The 17,014-nt window shown below is 35.5% G+C and overlaps 1 protein-coding gene across 5 annotated transcripts in view; it reads right to left on the bottom strand.

Moving 5' to 3' along the window:
- The window catches only part of LOC121382810, a 49,285-nt gene that overhangs the window by 20,050 nt on the left and 12,221 nt on the right, over window positions 1–17,014 (bottom strand). For all 5 annotated transcript variants that reach the window (XR_005959221.1, XR_005959222.1, XM_041512433.1 and 2 more), the window contains exons 5-8: window positions 8,574–13,104; window positions 7,166–7,304; window positions 5,731–5,887; window positions 5,018–5,102 (exon numbers count right to left, since the gene is read on the bottom strand). Coding sequence is in view for 3 of the 5 variants with exons in the window: in XM_041512433.1 (XP_041368367.1) it covers window positions 5,018–5,102; window positions 5,731–5,887; window positions 7,166–7,304; window positions 8,574–13,104 (4,912 nt within the window). In the remaining 2 variants the exon portion in view is untranslated. The remainder of the gene's footprint in view (window positions 1–5,017; window positions 5,103–5,730; window positions 5,888–7,165; window positions 7,305–8,573; window positions 13,105–17,014) is intronic.

Raw genomic sequence — 17,014 nt, 5'->3', positions numbered from 1 at the left:
CAATCAATTGATTAGTCAAGCTGTTTAATCTTCAGACTACTAGATTATTTTTGTTTATAAAAACCACATTGAGAGGGTACAAGTTTATAATTTTAACTCACATATTTTATACATAAAATAATGTTCATAATATTTTCATTATTTTTTTTAAAACAAAACAAAAACTATATTGTTTGACATGTTTGAAGTTCTGTTATTTGTTTTGGATATATGATTGTAATACAAGTAGCATGTTTTTCACATGATTAACAAAGGGGCAATAATTTTGAAAACAAAATGATTAAAACAGAAAACTCGATATAACAATAGTGACCATAAAACGAAGATGGTCATTATGATGTCTGACCAATCTTAATTTTTAACTACAAGAACACAACTTCCAAGACATATTATCTATTATCTATGTGTTGTGTTGTATGCATATATATTAATATAGTCCGATACTGACAAAAAGGAAAAATTAAAATTGATGAATTATTAGGCACTAGTCGTTTCGTACCATAGTTTATGGTCATTTCGTACCATAGTGCTTTGGTAATTTCGTACCTACTTTTTACCATCTCATACCATAATGTTTGGTCATTTCGTACCATAGTGGTTTCTTATTTGGTATCTTATTTTTGTCATGGTATGCCACTTCTTATTTTTATTGTTGACGAATAAACGTTGACGTGTAAACATATCTTGTAAAGTGAGCAAAGGTTTAAATGAACATATGTAGTGTGATAGGGGAGCTTGAAATTAATCACCTCCTATTTGTAAATAATAATAACAAAGGGTATTTATAGCTCAGATGCTTGGGGGAATCCCATCATGCAACAATGTATTACATATTTGTTGGCGGTCTCCAACTTAGCTGTGTACGTCATAGGCCTTCTTGACATGCGTAACGTTGGGGTCCCGATGGTCGGCTCCGCCGGGTCCCATTGGTCGGCACCCCTACACGATCTATTAAAAGAAGTGTTTCGGAACACTTGGGGTTCTTCTTAGTTTTCGATTCTTGTGTTATGTTTGGTTTTTAAAAGTCGGATTAACTTCCGAGACAGTGAGTAGCAATTTTTGGGAAATAAACATACAATTTTATTATTTATTATTCATCTATTTTGTGTATCATGTATAATATGCCTTCTTTAGTTGTCATTTGTAAATAAATATCTATCGTTTTGGTTACCTTTCAAATTGTGTTTGTTCGGTCATTTATTTTATTAATTACAAGAAATCATCCAGTAAAGAACCCAGTCATCCTGTTACATTTGGTGTCAGAAGTGGGATGATTTTCTAAATTTAAAATTTAATTAGACCGAACAATTTTTTTATAAATTTTTATTTTTATTTTGGAAGAACCATTTTTGTTTCTTTGTTTTTATAAATTTATTTGGCCCAGTTGATGAATGCAAGGCGTATGAATACATACGCCATACATTAGACTTTGAAAATAGATATATATTTTTAAATTTTATCAAATAAATGTGTCTGCTTTATTGCTTTTAAAATCATGGCTTTTATTAAAAATATTTTGACCAGTTTTGCAAGGTGGTTTACGTCAACGGGACAGACTCGTATCGAGTTGACTCCCGAAAGCACCGAACCACTCGCTACGTCCGACAAAATGGTGACTGAAAGTAGTTCTGTCAGTTCCGAATGTCACCTACCTGCTGTAGACTTAAATCCAACAAGTACAAATCCGAAAGAAATATCACACAGGGCTATTGTTTGTAATTCCAACAATAATTGCTCGAATATTTCCGACACACAACTACAAGGTCCGCCGAGCCCTATACATGTATTTTCCCGTGGTCAGAATGTCCGTTTTTCGGAAGCGACCAACAGGAAAATGCTAAATTCTGATGAAACATTTTATTCTGAAAATACTCCGAACAGAAAGCACGATAACACTTTTGACATAGGCCTAGTTTACTAGTGGGTTGGGTTCTCTTGATGTTAAAAGACATGTTCAGTTTGGACACCCAAAATCTCTTGATTCGGCTATAGGGTTAGCTGTTGAGTTTGATTTTTGATTTTGAACTTATTTTCGTGCTTATATCCAATTAAGGTTCAAGCACGCTGTCCTGGGCACACACCTCAGCTATCTGGGCTGTCTGTCCAGGACAGTGGGTTAGTTGTTAGTTGGTTAGTCGTTAGTGAGAGAGAAGAGGGTGTAGTGGCCTTACACCTACCCATTGAGCCCTTAAGAACTCGCTCTGGGTTGGAGCCGGTACCGGGCTGCGAACCCTGTACCTACCAGCCTGTAGTCCGATGGCTTAACCACTGCGCCACCGAGGCCGGTGTTGAGTTTGAAGCATTTGAGGGTACTCAAATAAGTAGGAAACCATATAACAAAGATTGTGATACTGACGATGTTAGGTCGCCTGTTTGTCCAGTAGTCACAGCAAAAAGTCCAAACGGATCACATAAATTAGAAACCAACTTACAAAATAAACAAATGGAGGATATTGCATTAGCAATTAAAGATATGACGTCTCAAAATGTTCAGATGATAAAAGAACTGAAAACTCAGTTATCTGAACTTAGTTATCGCTCTAGGTCAAATTTTATTTCTAAACGGTCAAGGGGAAATATGGAAAATGTTGAGTGTTTCAGGTGCCATAAAAAGGGGCATTTTCAGTATAGTTGTCCCCAAAGAGGGAATAAAAGTTTGGTTTCTTCGGAGGTAGGTAATGCCCAAAATGCGTTAAACTAGAACAGGCTGAGCTTGAGGCCCAAAGTTCAGCCTTTAGATCTGTTAAAGTTAATGTTGGTTCAAAAACATCTGAGGGCCCACTGAGTAGATTAACAGCTATTGGGAATACTTGCTGGTTTACTAATGCCCGGGTAGGGGTGGTTAGTGTCGAAATGCTAGTAGATACCGGTTCGGTTGCTACGGTAATTTCGAGAAAGGTTTACGACACTTTAGGCTCAAATAAACCTGTACCGCAGACGTGTATGGCCAGGCTTTATTTTCAATTAAACTGGGAAAGAAAGTGTATGAGCATGAAATAATTGTAGCTGATCTTGGTGGACTCGCAGGAATAGTTGGTTTAGATGTTCTTGAATTAAATTTTGCTATTTTGTTTGTTACAAAGGAGTTCTCAAGATGCCAGATAATGAGTTATGGTTGCATCATGAGGTAGACAATGTGATTGCACATATTAGATTGAGTGAAAATGTTATAATTCCTTCAGAAACTGAAATGATTATCAAGGGACCAGTTGATGGTAGTGTAGAGAAAATGGGATTATTGATGCCTAAGTCCTTGGTTCAAGTGAAACAAGATGAAATTCTGTTTTCAGTGTTGAATTCTGGATCTGAGTATGTTAGGTAAGAAAAAGGTTATTCGGTTGCTACATTAGAGATGGTATGTGGAGTTACAAAAACCGATAACAATAGAGTGAATTCTATCAGAGAAACAGGGAATTTGCTCGAAACTATCGAGGAATTACCTGAACATCTGACAGATTTATTAGAACAAAGTGTAAAACATCTTACTAAAGAGGAGGGTGAGCAAGCCGAGAAATTGATCAGGGAGTTTAGTGATAGTTTTGTTGGTCCTAAGGATAAATTGGGTCGAACAGATCTAGTTAAACACTACATAGATACTGGATATGCTAAACCCATTAAATTGCCCCCTCACCGATTACCCATAGCTCAAAAGGAAGTTGTTGAAAAAGAGATAGACAAAATGTTAAAGGAAGGTATTATTGAACCCAGTTTTAGTCCTTGGTCAGCTCCTGTATGTTTAGTTAAGAAAAAGGATGGTAGCGTCAGATTTTGTGTAGACTATCGCTGGTTAAATGATGTAACTCATAAAGATGCTTATCCTCTTCCTAGAATCGACGATTCGCTCGATGCTCTTGCTGGTGCTAAATGGTTTAGTACTTTAGATCTAGCTAGTGGGTATTTTCAAGTTTCTATGGCAGAGGAAGATAAAGAAAAGACGGCTTTTGCTACACACAAAGGACTGTTTCAGTTTCGTGTGATGAGCTTTGGTCTGTCTAATGCCCCTGCAACGTTTGAAAGATTAATGGATCTAGTTCTAAGAGGTTTACACTGGGAGAAGTGTTTAGTGTATATAGATGATGTGATAGTGTATGGAAATAGCTTTAGCTCAGCGTTAGATAACCTTAGGTTGGTCTTAAGTAAACTGAGAGGTGAGAACTTACGGCTAAAAACATTTCGGAACACTTGGGGTTCTTCTTAGTTTTCGATTCTTGTGTTATGTTTGGTTTTTAAAAGTTGGATTAACTTCCGAGACAGTGAGTAGCAATTTTTGGGAAATAAACATACAATTTTATTATTTATTATTCATCTATTTTGTGTATCATGTATAATATGCCTTCTTTAGTTGTCATTTGTAAATAAATATCTATCGTTTTGGTTACCTTTCAAATTGTGTTTGTTCGGTCATTTATTTTATTAATTACAAGAAATCATCCAGTAAAGAACCCAGTCATCCTGTTACAGTATATTGCCACTGATGATCATTCATATGAGGACGGACGACCCCCCCCCCCCCCCCCCCCGGTCTTCGTGAGTAATTATAAGGTTTTTCTGAGATCAGCTTGTCTTAGAAGATCTTGATATGTTATTCTAACACAAAGTGCTTGTTGGTAATTAATATAATGATGAATGGAAACGTTTGAAGATAAAAGTAATAAAAGTAATATATAATCTTTTTCTTGTTATCTGTTTTTTGGGGTTTTTTCTTAAGGGTGGGGTTCCATATAGCTGCATTAGCGTAATGTTATTTTTTAAATCAGTAATTCGACATTTGACTATCTATCAGTCAACTAAGCTGCACAATAAATGATTGAGGTACGAAATGACCAATGTACGAAATGACCAAACAGACATGGTACGAAATGACCAGGGTACGAAATGACTTGGGTACGAAATGGTAAAATTGGGTACGAAATGACTATGGTACAAAATGATTATGGTACGAATTGACTGGTTACCAATTATTATTATTGTATCTAGATACAGAATAGATGTTTTTCACTTGTTATCAATCACATACCAAACATTTTGCACTCCGTTCAAGTTCAGGGAATTGCTCTTTCGATAGCTGTACTTGTACATCTGGCGAGGATGAAGAAACATCACTGGGAAAAGTAAAACATGAAAATCAATGAAAACAAAGCAAAACATAAAATAATACTTTATAATTGATACCCCAGAAATACATGCACACTCTACAGGTCATCTATACCCTGAAACAATATAACCATAACCTCTTTGATATTATAATATGATACAACTGAAATCATCCTGAAGTTTTGGTAGCGTTTGAGCAAAATCATGGAACTTAGTCCACCATTGTCATGATTACTAAAAAACAGTCTCCCATGGATTCCATTGATCACAGGACACAGAATAGAAAAACTGTTTTTTTATAAAATGTAAAATACTGAGGCCTTGTGGTTGGATGTACAATGCACAAAATTGTTTTAACATACGACAGTTGGATAACAGGCATTTTAATTTTGAATATTTGGCTAACGGTAAAAATATGTTCCACAATATTTTGAACCTGAACAATTTTTCTGCTAAGATAATTTTAAAATCTGTAATAAAATAATGCATTAAAATTATTTTTATTACATTAATGTTATGGAAAATGACATGGATTATAAAAAAACTAAAAGTAATTAATAAAATCAAGTTCACTGTGAGATGCAGGTTTGGCTATTTTGGCATGAGCATAACACAAATAAAACACGTGAAACATACCTTGGGTAACCATGGAGAAAAGGACAAAGAGAGCCCTTAAAACACTGGCCAGCCTCCCAGAAGCGACATGTGATGTTGGAGATATCATGAGAAAACTTACAGTCTGACCTGCGGCAGTTTCCATCCAAGAAGAAACTGCATGGTTTTCTACTTCCACCTGTAATAAATGTTAAAGGTATATTTTGTTATTGAATCTAAACTGTCTCCAAGGGATCAAAATGGTGAATAAGTATATAAGTATATAAAGTTTGTTTGTTTTGTCGAAAATATCATCTGACCCTTAAATTCTTTTGAGTAGTATATATAGGCCTACTACACCAACCTACAGTGTATCTTGTACAATAACAGAAAGAAGAAAGTTTGTTTTGTTTAACGACATCACTAGAGCACATTGATTAATTAATCATCGGCTACTGGATGTCAAACATTTAGTTATTCTGACACACAGTCATCAGAGGAAACCCGCTACATTTTTCCTAATGCAACAAGGAATCTTTTATATGCACTTTCCCACAGACAAGAAAGCACATACCACAGCCTTTGACCAGTTGTGGTGCACTGGTTGGAACGAGAGAAAAAAACAATCAGTTGAATGGATCCGAAGTGGTTCAATCCTGCGACGCAAGCACCTCAAGTGAGCACTCAACCGACTAAGCTAAATCATGCCACGAGTAAGTATATGCCCTAATCATTTAGATCCTTTGTTGCCATACTGCAGAGTTTAGAATAAGATTAGGCACCACAAAAAAAAAAGAAGAAGAAGGTTTTTGAACTAAGCTAGCTTGATGTTTTTATTTGTTTAGTTTCAAAACAAATATAAAAATGTATTTTAATTACTCGGTTTCACCCACTTTAAATTAAGTAGACCAGTATTCGAAATAAGAACATGTCCGTTTGTCCCGACAAATGAAAATCTGTTCAGACAAGCAAAATGTTCTTTGGTGGTTGTCCAGTGGACAACAAGATAGAAATTTTCACTGCAATTTTATTTTTAGCAATCAAAAACATCATCCTGGTATTTGAATAAAACAAACCATTTATTTGGACAAGTGAAAATATTGGTGGACAAGTAATTTCTAGATGTATTTGTCCGGTGGACTAGTGAAAAATTATCCATAATTCTATCACTGTAGACTGAAAAAGTAAATAAAAATGAAATCTCAATTTCATTTTATTTAAAATGGATGCATAACCATGTAACAATCCTAGTGGACTACGACATTTTGGCTGGTACTGGTCAGATCAACTAGTGAGATATTTGATATTTCTGCCCCGTTTATCAATAAAAGAAATGTACCATCAGAATTCCCTCTCGCATTTGGCAAGCAGGCTAATTCTTAAAAGTGCCCAATTAGTTTGTGTAAACCACAGTTATTTTTTTAAGAATATACCACAATGGTAAAAAAAAATTACAAAGCAAAAATAATTTCCAAACCTTTGAAAATTCTATTTTTCTGAGATCGTCTTCTATTATCTATCACAGCATGCGATTTTTTGTCCAACCACTGTTTTTCCAAGTCAGAGGAGAAAACAGCTTGTTGAGGTATAGGCACTAGACTACCAAAATCATAATCCTGAAATATTAAAAAGAACATCATTTGACTTGAAGAATATTAAATGTTTTTATCATGCAAAATTTTATTTTATTTTGCAAGCATTTTTATGTACATGTAGATCATGAAAATACTTATTTGTTTATTCTAGTTTATAAATTTACAGTCGCATACAAATTTAAGTCTACATTGTAAAAGGATTTAACTACTAATACAGTACAAATGTTAGGTAACTACAATGATACAATGGGAAATGTGAGAACTTTTATCAATAGCTTAGGGTTTTACAAGATCTAATAAAACAAAGCCCACTGCTCACTTGATAAAACTGCACCAATCGAAGTAGTGACGTTCCAATGATCCATTATAATGGAAAATGTATTGGTTCGGATCTACCAATATAATAACCAAATTATAAAAATCCATAATCAATTGTCGTGGAACATATTAACTGTATCTGTTCCTACATTTTAAGTGACAAAATTGATGTAAATATGCCGCATATACATATGAAAAGAAATCAGACACTGAATAAGTACTAAAGGTAAAATTTGGCAATTTGTATGGTCGATTCTGGTGAATAAGACAAAGGTCACAATCCTAATAATTATAAGTCCTTCTTACATACATAATATATATATATATATATATATGAAAATGTAAAGTCTTGTCTACATCTACATGACATTGTTTTTACCTTCCACATTAAAGGTATATGGGACCAACTAACTGGCTCAACAAATTATTATTTCAAAATATATAAATTTGATTTATAATCCATGACACTATGCTTTTACTTTAAATATAAATGTGCCAAACTGAAATCTACACAGACACAGGGACACATATTATTAGGCCCAAATGTCAAGCTGTAACCACATTTCAGTACCAAATCAGTACATGCTTTTTAAAAGAAATTACAGCTAAAAACAATGAATTTACTATTCAATTAGGTTACAGTAAATATATTTCTTTAAGGATGACCTACCAGTAATCAAGCCTACAACAATTAAATCTTATCTAATATATTTCATATTATTTAAAATTTCATGGGAAACATGTTTTCAGTTCCGCAACGGATACCCATTAGAAACTGGTTTTTAAAAATAATTATATATATATTATTTTTGTTGAATAGTTGTACTCGACATAATAATAATGGGAAATGAAATTTCAGTTCCATGATTTTACTGACATGGTACCGGAAACGATTGTTTCTGTGGAATTCGAGGGCCTGCATGTATAAATTTGACACAAGGTGCAATTTGTGCTATTAAACATATAACGTACCTGTTTCTCTGTACACTCCTCCAGATCTGAACTAAGAACAAAGGATTCCATTTCAGGGTAGTTCTGTAGGTAGTAATTGTACAGGTCATTGGAGTGATGTGTTTTAACACTGTCACCTTCTCCGTCATCACAGAACTCTCTCATTTTACACACAGTTTTGGAGGGACTGGCAGGCTCTCCCTCTGTATAATACATATTGCTTTGTTCATCACTTTGGAAACAATGTCCAATGGGACTTTCTTCTTTTTCTGGAGCTAAGAAAAAGTTATTTTTCTCATTATGTGAATATGCTTTCTCGTACCCAGCACTCCAAGACGGTTCACCACTGTAATTTGCAGTCAGCAGATCATACTCTTCTTTATCAGAAGGATGTTTAATGGACTCTGTCCTCGATTCTGAAGCCCATATATCTTTCAAGGCTGTGTTTTCAACAGAAGAAATTTGATCTTTCATCTCTCTCACTGCCCACACAGAATTGTGACTGACCGCTATGATGTTGTCTTGGCCCAATTTGTTGTCCCAGTCAAGATGATCCGTACTATTACAGGAACCGGGTGGTTGCCAAATGGATTCAATGTTGACTTCATAATCAGACTCAACAGAAAATGCCCATTTCAAAAATGGCATACACTGAACAGTGGTTTCATTGTCTGTCTCAGACGTGGAAATTTTCCAAATACTTTGTGCGTCATTCTCCACCTCACGTGGAGGGAGATCCCAAATATTTTGTGCTTCGTTTTCTATCTCAGATGTTGGCATATTCCAAATGCCATCTGATTCATCCTTTGTTTCAGATGGAACTTTCCAAATACTGCCTGCTTCATCTTCCATCTCATATGAACTTTTCCATATATTGCCAACATCAGACCTCATTTTAACATCGACCGACTCGGATTTCTCCACAGTGGACTGCAATGGCATCCAGATGCTATCGCCCTCACTTGGTTGTGGAAGGTCCCATAAGCACAGATCTTGTTTCCCTGCATTTTCCTCATCCTGTGTAAATACATCACTATGCTCAGATTTATCACCGAAGATCACCTGTGATGCTTCACACTCTGATTCACCTGGGTTCTCAGGACTGCATGTATCAGAGGAATCTGTAAGATCTTCTTTCCAGTTTGACAATGGACCAACAACTGCATCATGAAAGATAATTCCATCAGTTCCAATCATATTATTGCCATCAGGTTGCACTTTATCCCCTTCACCGTCATTTATTATAAAACTCTGAGAGGCTGCCAATTTTTCAAATCCAGGTGGGACAGACAAGACTGACTCATTATCTTCTTTGTATTTCTCAAGACTGGGATTTTCAGTTTCCTGAAGGAAATCAGTAACAGATCCTTCTTCAGTTTTCTCTTTAGCTATGACCACGGCGGTCTGTTCTTGTGTTACAGCTGGTAAATCTAAAGTATTTTCTGAACATTCCTGTGCTTCAGCAGCACAAAGAACCACCACCATGTCAGATCCAGGGACACTGTTTTCATCTAAACTGCTTCCAGTTTGAATGTATTTGTCAAGGTATTTCAGGATTTTGAACTTGGGTCTGAATTTCATCTCTTGCTCATCGGTAACATCTCGGTATTGCTGGTATGGAGTACCTGTGCTAGCAGAAGCACCACCAAACAAGTCATTTGGTTGATATTCTGCATCTGGAGTACCTACTGGTGTTTGAATGGGTCGGAAATGTGTTTCTGATGAAAAGTACAAGTGCTCAGTTGGTGAGTATGGAGGTTGACGCGTTTTTTCAAAATTATCAGTTCCCATAAGTGGACTGAGTAGCCTACTGTAAGTCAGGTTTGGTGCACTTTGAACATGATGAAATGCTCTTGGTACAACACCCATAAAAGCAGAGTTCTTGGAGGGTACAAAACCATAATTTTTACCGAAAGCAGAGTCAAATGATTCACATGTCCAAGAATTGTGCCAAAATTTTGGGAGACTTCCTTCAAAAAAACTCCTGTCATATAAATAATGTTTGTTTTCACCAAATTCCTCTAGAAACTGGAGATCCAAGACAGAATCTTCTATTGCAAAAGCTGCAGAATCCCCAGTTTCGTGGCTCTGAGAAGAGAAAATGTCATCACCAACTGTGTACTCTGGTGTGAGAACACACAGACTGAGGATGCTGTTCCACACATCACTCGTATCTGACATTGGAGGGACCTTTTTGTTGCTGTTCACATCCCACAGATGGTACAATGGTTTCACAGTTTGTTGTCCCTGCGATCTGCCCTCCACATTTGACATTTCATTCTTCAATAAATCATCCCAAAACATCCTAGGTGACGATTGGCAGAACTCCTCAAAGCTCAAGGAGCATTCAAATTCATCTAGGAAAACTCGGTTGTGCCAGCACGAGGAACCGCCTTCGTTTACAGGGGTGAGATGAAACAAAAACGCTGGAGATCGGGAAACTCTGGGACCCGTTTCACTCAGTCCAAACAAATCTAACAAATAACTGGTATCAACGAGTTGAGGTAAACCAAACAGCAAACAATCTGAATTTCCTGAGTAATCACCAACAGGACCAAAAGAACTCAAGAGATCTGTTGGAAAACAGGCACTTTCGTCAATCTCACCTTCCCTTCCGCTACCAATAGCTGGCAGTTGTTCTAGCACCTGATCCTTGTTCTCAACAAAAGTATCATCATTATCATCATCATCGCTTTCTAAATTAAACAATACAGAGAAGGCATCCTTCAAATGTGGGCAATCCATTTCCTGGCAGCTAGCCAACATACATTTAACATCAACAAAGGATTCTCCACTTGCATCTGTATCATCACTAGAACTGCAAGTGTGCACTGTGAAAGGAAAGAATTCCTTTCCTGGTAATTTTTCTGCTGAAATATTATCTGACTGATCATTCCTTTCAAGAAAACAGCATTCAAGTGTTCTCTGTATCCTAAAATAATCTTCTCCCCCACCAGCTTCATCTTCAAAGACTTGAGACAAACTGCAACTACGCATATTGTAAGGAAGCCATTCTTTCCCCAAGTCTTGCCTCGATGAAGTATTATCCCACTGAACATCTTCAAGAATGTTGCTTTCGAACTCTGTACTATTTGGTCCAAATACATTCTGCAAGTCGACCAGAGTGGCAAAGTTATTATCATCATCATCAGAGTTAACCAAGCGAACCCCTGGCTCAGACCTGCTGTCTTCGCCGTAATTCAGCAGCAGTAGCATATCTGGAAACGGACTGGCCTGTTGACTGACATCTGTAATGCACGGGGACACTTCCGTAGTGTCGCTTAAACAGCCTTTGTCAGAACTGGAAACAGTACTGCTAGCATCATTAGAAATAGTGTAAGTGTCCCAGTGTTTTTCCACCGATTTCAGTAAATCATCAATGACATCCGTTTCATCTTCTTCCTTTCCTATTGACAGCGGTGCTGACAAGTTGCTAAAGACGATTCCATCACTTTCTGCAACAGCCACATCCACTAGATTTCCACTGGTGTTTGGTTCACTATCAGAGTGAACACAAACTAGTGGAAAACTCTGGACTGTGCTTGTAACATCAGTATTTTGCCCTGTGAAGAATCCATCCACTTCAGGCTGATGAACTTCATCCAATCCAGCACGAGAAGCTTCTTCAAGATGGTCTTCACAATGAACTACCTTATTATCTTGTATTGTACATCCAATCTCAGCATCTGACTTCGTGACATCTTTACTGCTCTCTACATCTTCGGAATTAGCATCAGGACTGTTACACTGATACGATTCTTCAGGCTTTTCAAGGTACAAGACTGGATCTGGAAACAGGTCTTCCCAATTCAATCTCTCATCACAACTAAATACAGCTGGAGGGTAACTATGCCGTTTGTATAAACGCTGAGCCTTCGATACAGGTGTTGCAAATATATTTTCAAGTGGCTTGGTATACCAGTCATCATTTTCCAAAAATTCTCTGTTATAAATATTTTCTTCATACCACTGAGGTATCGAGCTGTACTTGTAGTTTGGACTTGGAAAGTATTTTTCCATTCTTGAAAAATGACATTTTTCCTTTTCTCCAAGCAGTAATTCTTTTAGCATATTCTCTACCATGTTGCAGTACTGTTCTTCCTTTGGATCTAGTGAATCACTTTTGTGTTCAGCAGACAAAAATGATTCCTTTGCAATGCTATCTTGACCAGTAAATTGCCAGTTTAACAAGTGAGCACCTTTTCGATTCTTTCCTTCAAAATTTCCTTTCTTTGCATTTTGCTTCACCTTATTTCCACCAGGTGATGCTTTTCTCTGATTTTTAAATTTTGGCTGTGGATGATGATTTTCTTTTTCATCCCGCAGCTTTGTATTGGTGGATACTTTTTTATTGACATTATGCGAATATTTTTCAAATGCTGGTGGAGATTTCTTATCATCACCATCATCATTTTTATCTTTACTCTCGTAAGTATCACCAGCAAGGGTTCCAGTAAAAGGATTTCGCCGCCAGACATTGTCTTCTGTCAAGGAAGGTGACACATTCTGTGGTGAACCTTCCCCAGGAAGAGCTGGAAATGCAGCATAATACCTGCAATGAAAAAATGAAAATAAAAATCAAAGTTTATTTTGTTTAATGACACCACTGGAGAACATTAATTCATTAATCATTGGCAACTGGGTGTTAAACATTTGGTAATTTGTGACACTACAGTTTTCCATTAGCAGAAAAGGGATCTTTTGTATGGGCTATTTTCACAAAAAGGGGCAAATAACGGTAAAGAATTTTTTAAAATATAAAAAAAATATTTTTTTATGTCTTTAATAGTAAAATCTCAAGCAGATATGTTCAGTGGTGCATAATTTCAAGTAGCAAAACTAGAGATGTACAGGGGACAATATTTCGAAATCTGAGGTAACCGGAAGTCGGTTCACGTGGTTTTTACCTAGGTAACTAATTGTTCGGTTACGTGAATTATATTTGCGTAAACTGTGGATTACCTGATCGGTTACCTCAAAGTTACTTTTAGCTCAAACATAAAGTTAAAACAAAATACAAAAGAAAACGTTTTATAAAACAGTTTCTTTAATGCTTGCAAATCGAAAGAAGTGACATGTAGATGTTTCTTTTGTTTTCGTACGATCGTAGCGTTGTAAATTTATTATTATTATTATTATTATTCACCATTTGCCATCGGGATCGCAAAAAGTAATTTTTAGTTGCCCGAATCTAAAAACCACTGTCCTCGGACATCTGGCCACCGTATTCTATAACCTCTGTGCAGCTTGCGGAAGTTAACGCTATTGTAAAATGACTAAATATCAGCCCAGTACTGAAACAAAATAAGATACATTTGGAGGAAAAATGCCCATTCCCTGGTGTATGATTAGACTAATAATTTTCTTTTATAAATAACAAATAAAGGCTACCATTTGTCACTGATATGTAAAATTTAGTATACAGCAGACTGAAAAAACCCCACAAAAACCCCCCACCAAAAACCCAAGCAACAAATGTCCAGTTCCTCTGAACTATAAAACAGGCTACTCATTGGTGCATGATTAGATTAATAAACATAAATCTTATAACATAAAAAGAAAGACCACAATTTGACACCGATATTTTGCGGTGGTGATGCTACTTTCACTTTATCACTGGTACTTCTATACTACAGTGACGTTCCAAATGTTTGTTATTTAAAGCTCATTATGCGATGTTAGTATTTTTCAGCTTTTGTGACATTTTTGCATTTTTGTTTACGTTAAAACCGTTTTCAACCTTTCTAAAATTATAGGCAATCCAATATTATGTCTACATATATTCCTTTAGAGAATAGCAGCAGATAATTTAGGCGCCTTAGCGATCCATGCGTATTTCTTTAAAACGTTTGGCTCGACTCTATACTGAGTCTTCGGTCACAAGTTACAACCGTTGCAATATACCGTTGGCTACTGGTTTGCTGCACATCAAGTATCTAAAAATCAGTCTAAAACATTTGTCGGAATACTAGTAGTATGTCTGCATGAATAAACTTACTGTAATCGTGAAGTCTGCAAGTTTTAATTTCTGAACGTCTACAGGTCATGACGTAACCGATTTGTGTAAATTTAATTTGGTGTAACCGACACGTGAACAAAACGGCGGTTCGCGTGAAATATTGTGCCCTGGATGTATAATTTTTAAATGTACATAAAAAAATATTTTTGTACTTCCGTTTTTACCCTTAATTGTAAGGAAACAATTGTCTTTACCATTAATTTATTAATAGCAAAGAAAATCAATAATGGTAAATAGTTTTATACATGTATATAGATATCTATAATTGTTACTATTACAGGCATATGTAAGATATAATGCTAGACTGGATGATTGTGAAAAAGTGTTAAATCTGTCTTTTCTATTATTCAACATAGATAACGGTAAAGACAAATATTATAATGGTAAAGACACATTACATGGTATTTGTGCCATCTGCAATGTGCATCAGTCATGCAATCATGCAAATGGCTTTTAAAAACAGATTTACTGAATGAAAAAATATAAAAGATGGGGTTCTCATGTTTCCAGGATACTTTATTAAACTAACAGTAAAAACAGACAATAAGTGTGACATTGAATTAAAAATAACTTGCCTATAAAGATACCCAGCTAGTATTCATGTACTTAGCATGTTGATCCAAGCTTGATTAGATGTGACAGTGCCATCTGGTGGACAATTTTCAAACTAATAAAATTTTGGTCCTTTTTGTAGGTAATACAACAGTAAAGACAATAAAATGAAAAATAAAAGGTGCGACTTAAAGTTGTATGCAGTGAAGTTTTATTTTAATATTTTAAATTGAAATTTAAGAAACTTATACAGTGAGTGGTTTACTTACACTTTGCAGTTTAAAGGCAAACACTTAGTATTTTAGGGAGTTTTGTGATTCCATAACGATAACATGCTTTTGTGCACAGTAACGGAGTGGACATTTTGAGTACATAATTTTAACCACAAGCTTTTCTAATGCATCTACATGGCCAAATACATATCCAGAGCATCAAGTGATGATGCTTCTTATGTTTATTTACATTAGGTCGGGGAAAAAAATTACTTGTTTCCTATTACATGCTGGAAAAATATAGGGTAGGTAGGTAGGAAAAATATTTTATTTTGGAAAATAATTTTATTTATGAATATTAAATAAAGGTGTTGATTACCGATATCCAAAATAACTTCTGCATGTATAGAAATGCATTATGCAAACCAACAATACCATTCATCACAGTGTTTTCCCTAGAAATGAAGTAAGGCATGGTAAAGTGACGTTTTGGGGGCATATTTTATGTGCAGTTTTAATTATAAGGGTGCTTTTTTTCCATTATACAATTTTCAAAAGGACAAAAACCGTATGGCCATTTTATTTTTTATATCTATTTCATAACTTAATTAAAAAAAGGAAATATGTAGTACTATCCACATAGGTGTGTTTAAAGGCATTTTGATTTTGAGGGCAACATGGTGCTAACCTATCTGTGGGAGAGTACAAACAAAAGACCCCTTGCTGTTTAGTAATAGGCAGAAGGTTTACTCTCATACTAACACTTAACTTCTGTACTGGTCCAGGACAGACTTGGTTGCACCTTAATTGGATAGAAACCAGTACAATTTCTTTTAATGAAAACTGAAAAGAAGGGTTCTATATTTATCTGTCCAACAATAACATTTAAAAAAAAAATCATGAATATTATCTTTCCTAGTGTATCTAAGAAATGGTAGACTTACCAATTTTATAATTTGCAATGTTAGTTTTATTCTGTATGCATCCAGTATTAAAGTACACACTTGGTTTAAAGCAATCAATTGGTCCAATGAATAGAAATGCAGTACAAATGCTCAGGATGCTCAAACGAATGTTGAAAAGTAAAGTTTGTTTTATTTAACGACGCCACTAGAGTACATTGATTTTTATCTTTAATATCATCGGCTATTGGACGTCAAACACATGGTCATTCTGACAGTTTTTAGCAGAAATCCGCGAAGTTCCCAGTGACCACTTACAAAAAATAACGAAACGCATCAAGATCTTACTGACATATTTAATCATTTGATTTGGCAGTAAACTCCATCAGTATCGGTAAACATTCCCTCCCCTAGTTTATCAGAAGGTCACTAAATTTCTACAAGGCCAGTTTGTCGCTGGAGTAAATCATTAAATACAGTTATTATTATTATTAACCGGAACACCTATCATATATATTAACAGGGTTTCACATGATGCAGGAATCCTGCGTATTTGACGCAACTATTACCTAAAATACTCCTAAATAAAATGTGTGTGTGTCATGGTTGACGCAAAATATTTCTGATGTTAATCGATTTTACATTCATTTTTTTTTATAATACATAACAATCTAACAACTAATTCAATCAAATTTCAATTCAATTTATTGCACAATACCAAACAAACTGGTGTCAGCAAACAGATAGAAAAAAAGAAAAGCATAAGACATCAACGAA

The sequence above is a fragment of the Gigantopelta aegis genome, chromosome 10, assembly GCF_016097555.1.
Source record: "Gigantopelta aegis isolate Gae_Host chromosome 10, Gae_host_genome, whole genome shotgun sequence".
In the NCBI taxonomy this organism is placed as follows: domain Eukaryota; kingdom Metazoa; phylum Mollusca; class Gastropoda; order Neomphalida; family Peltospiridae; genus Gigantopelta; species Gigantopelta aegis.
This window is presented reverse-complemented; position numbering and strand designations above follow the sequence as displayed.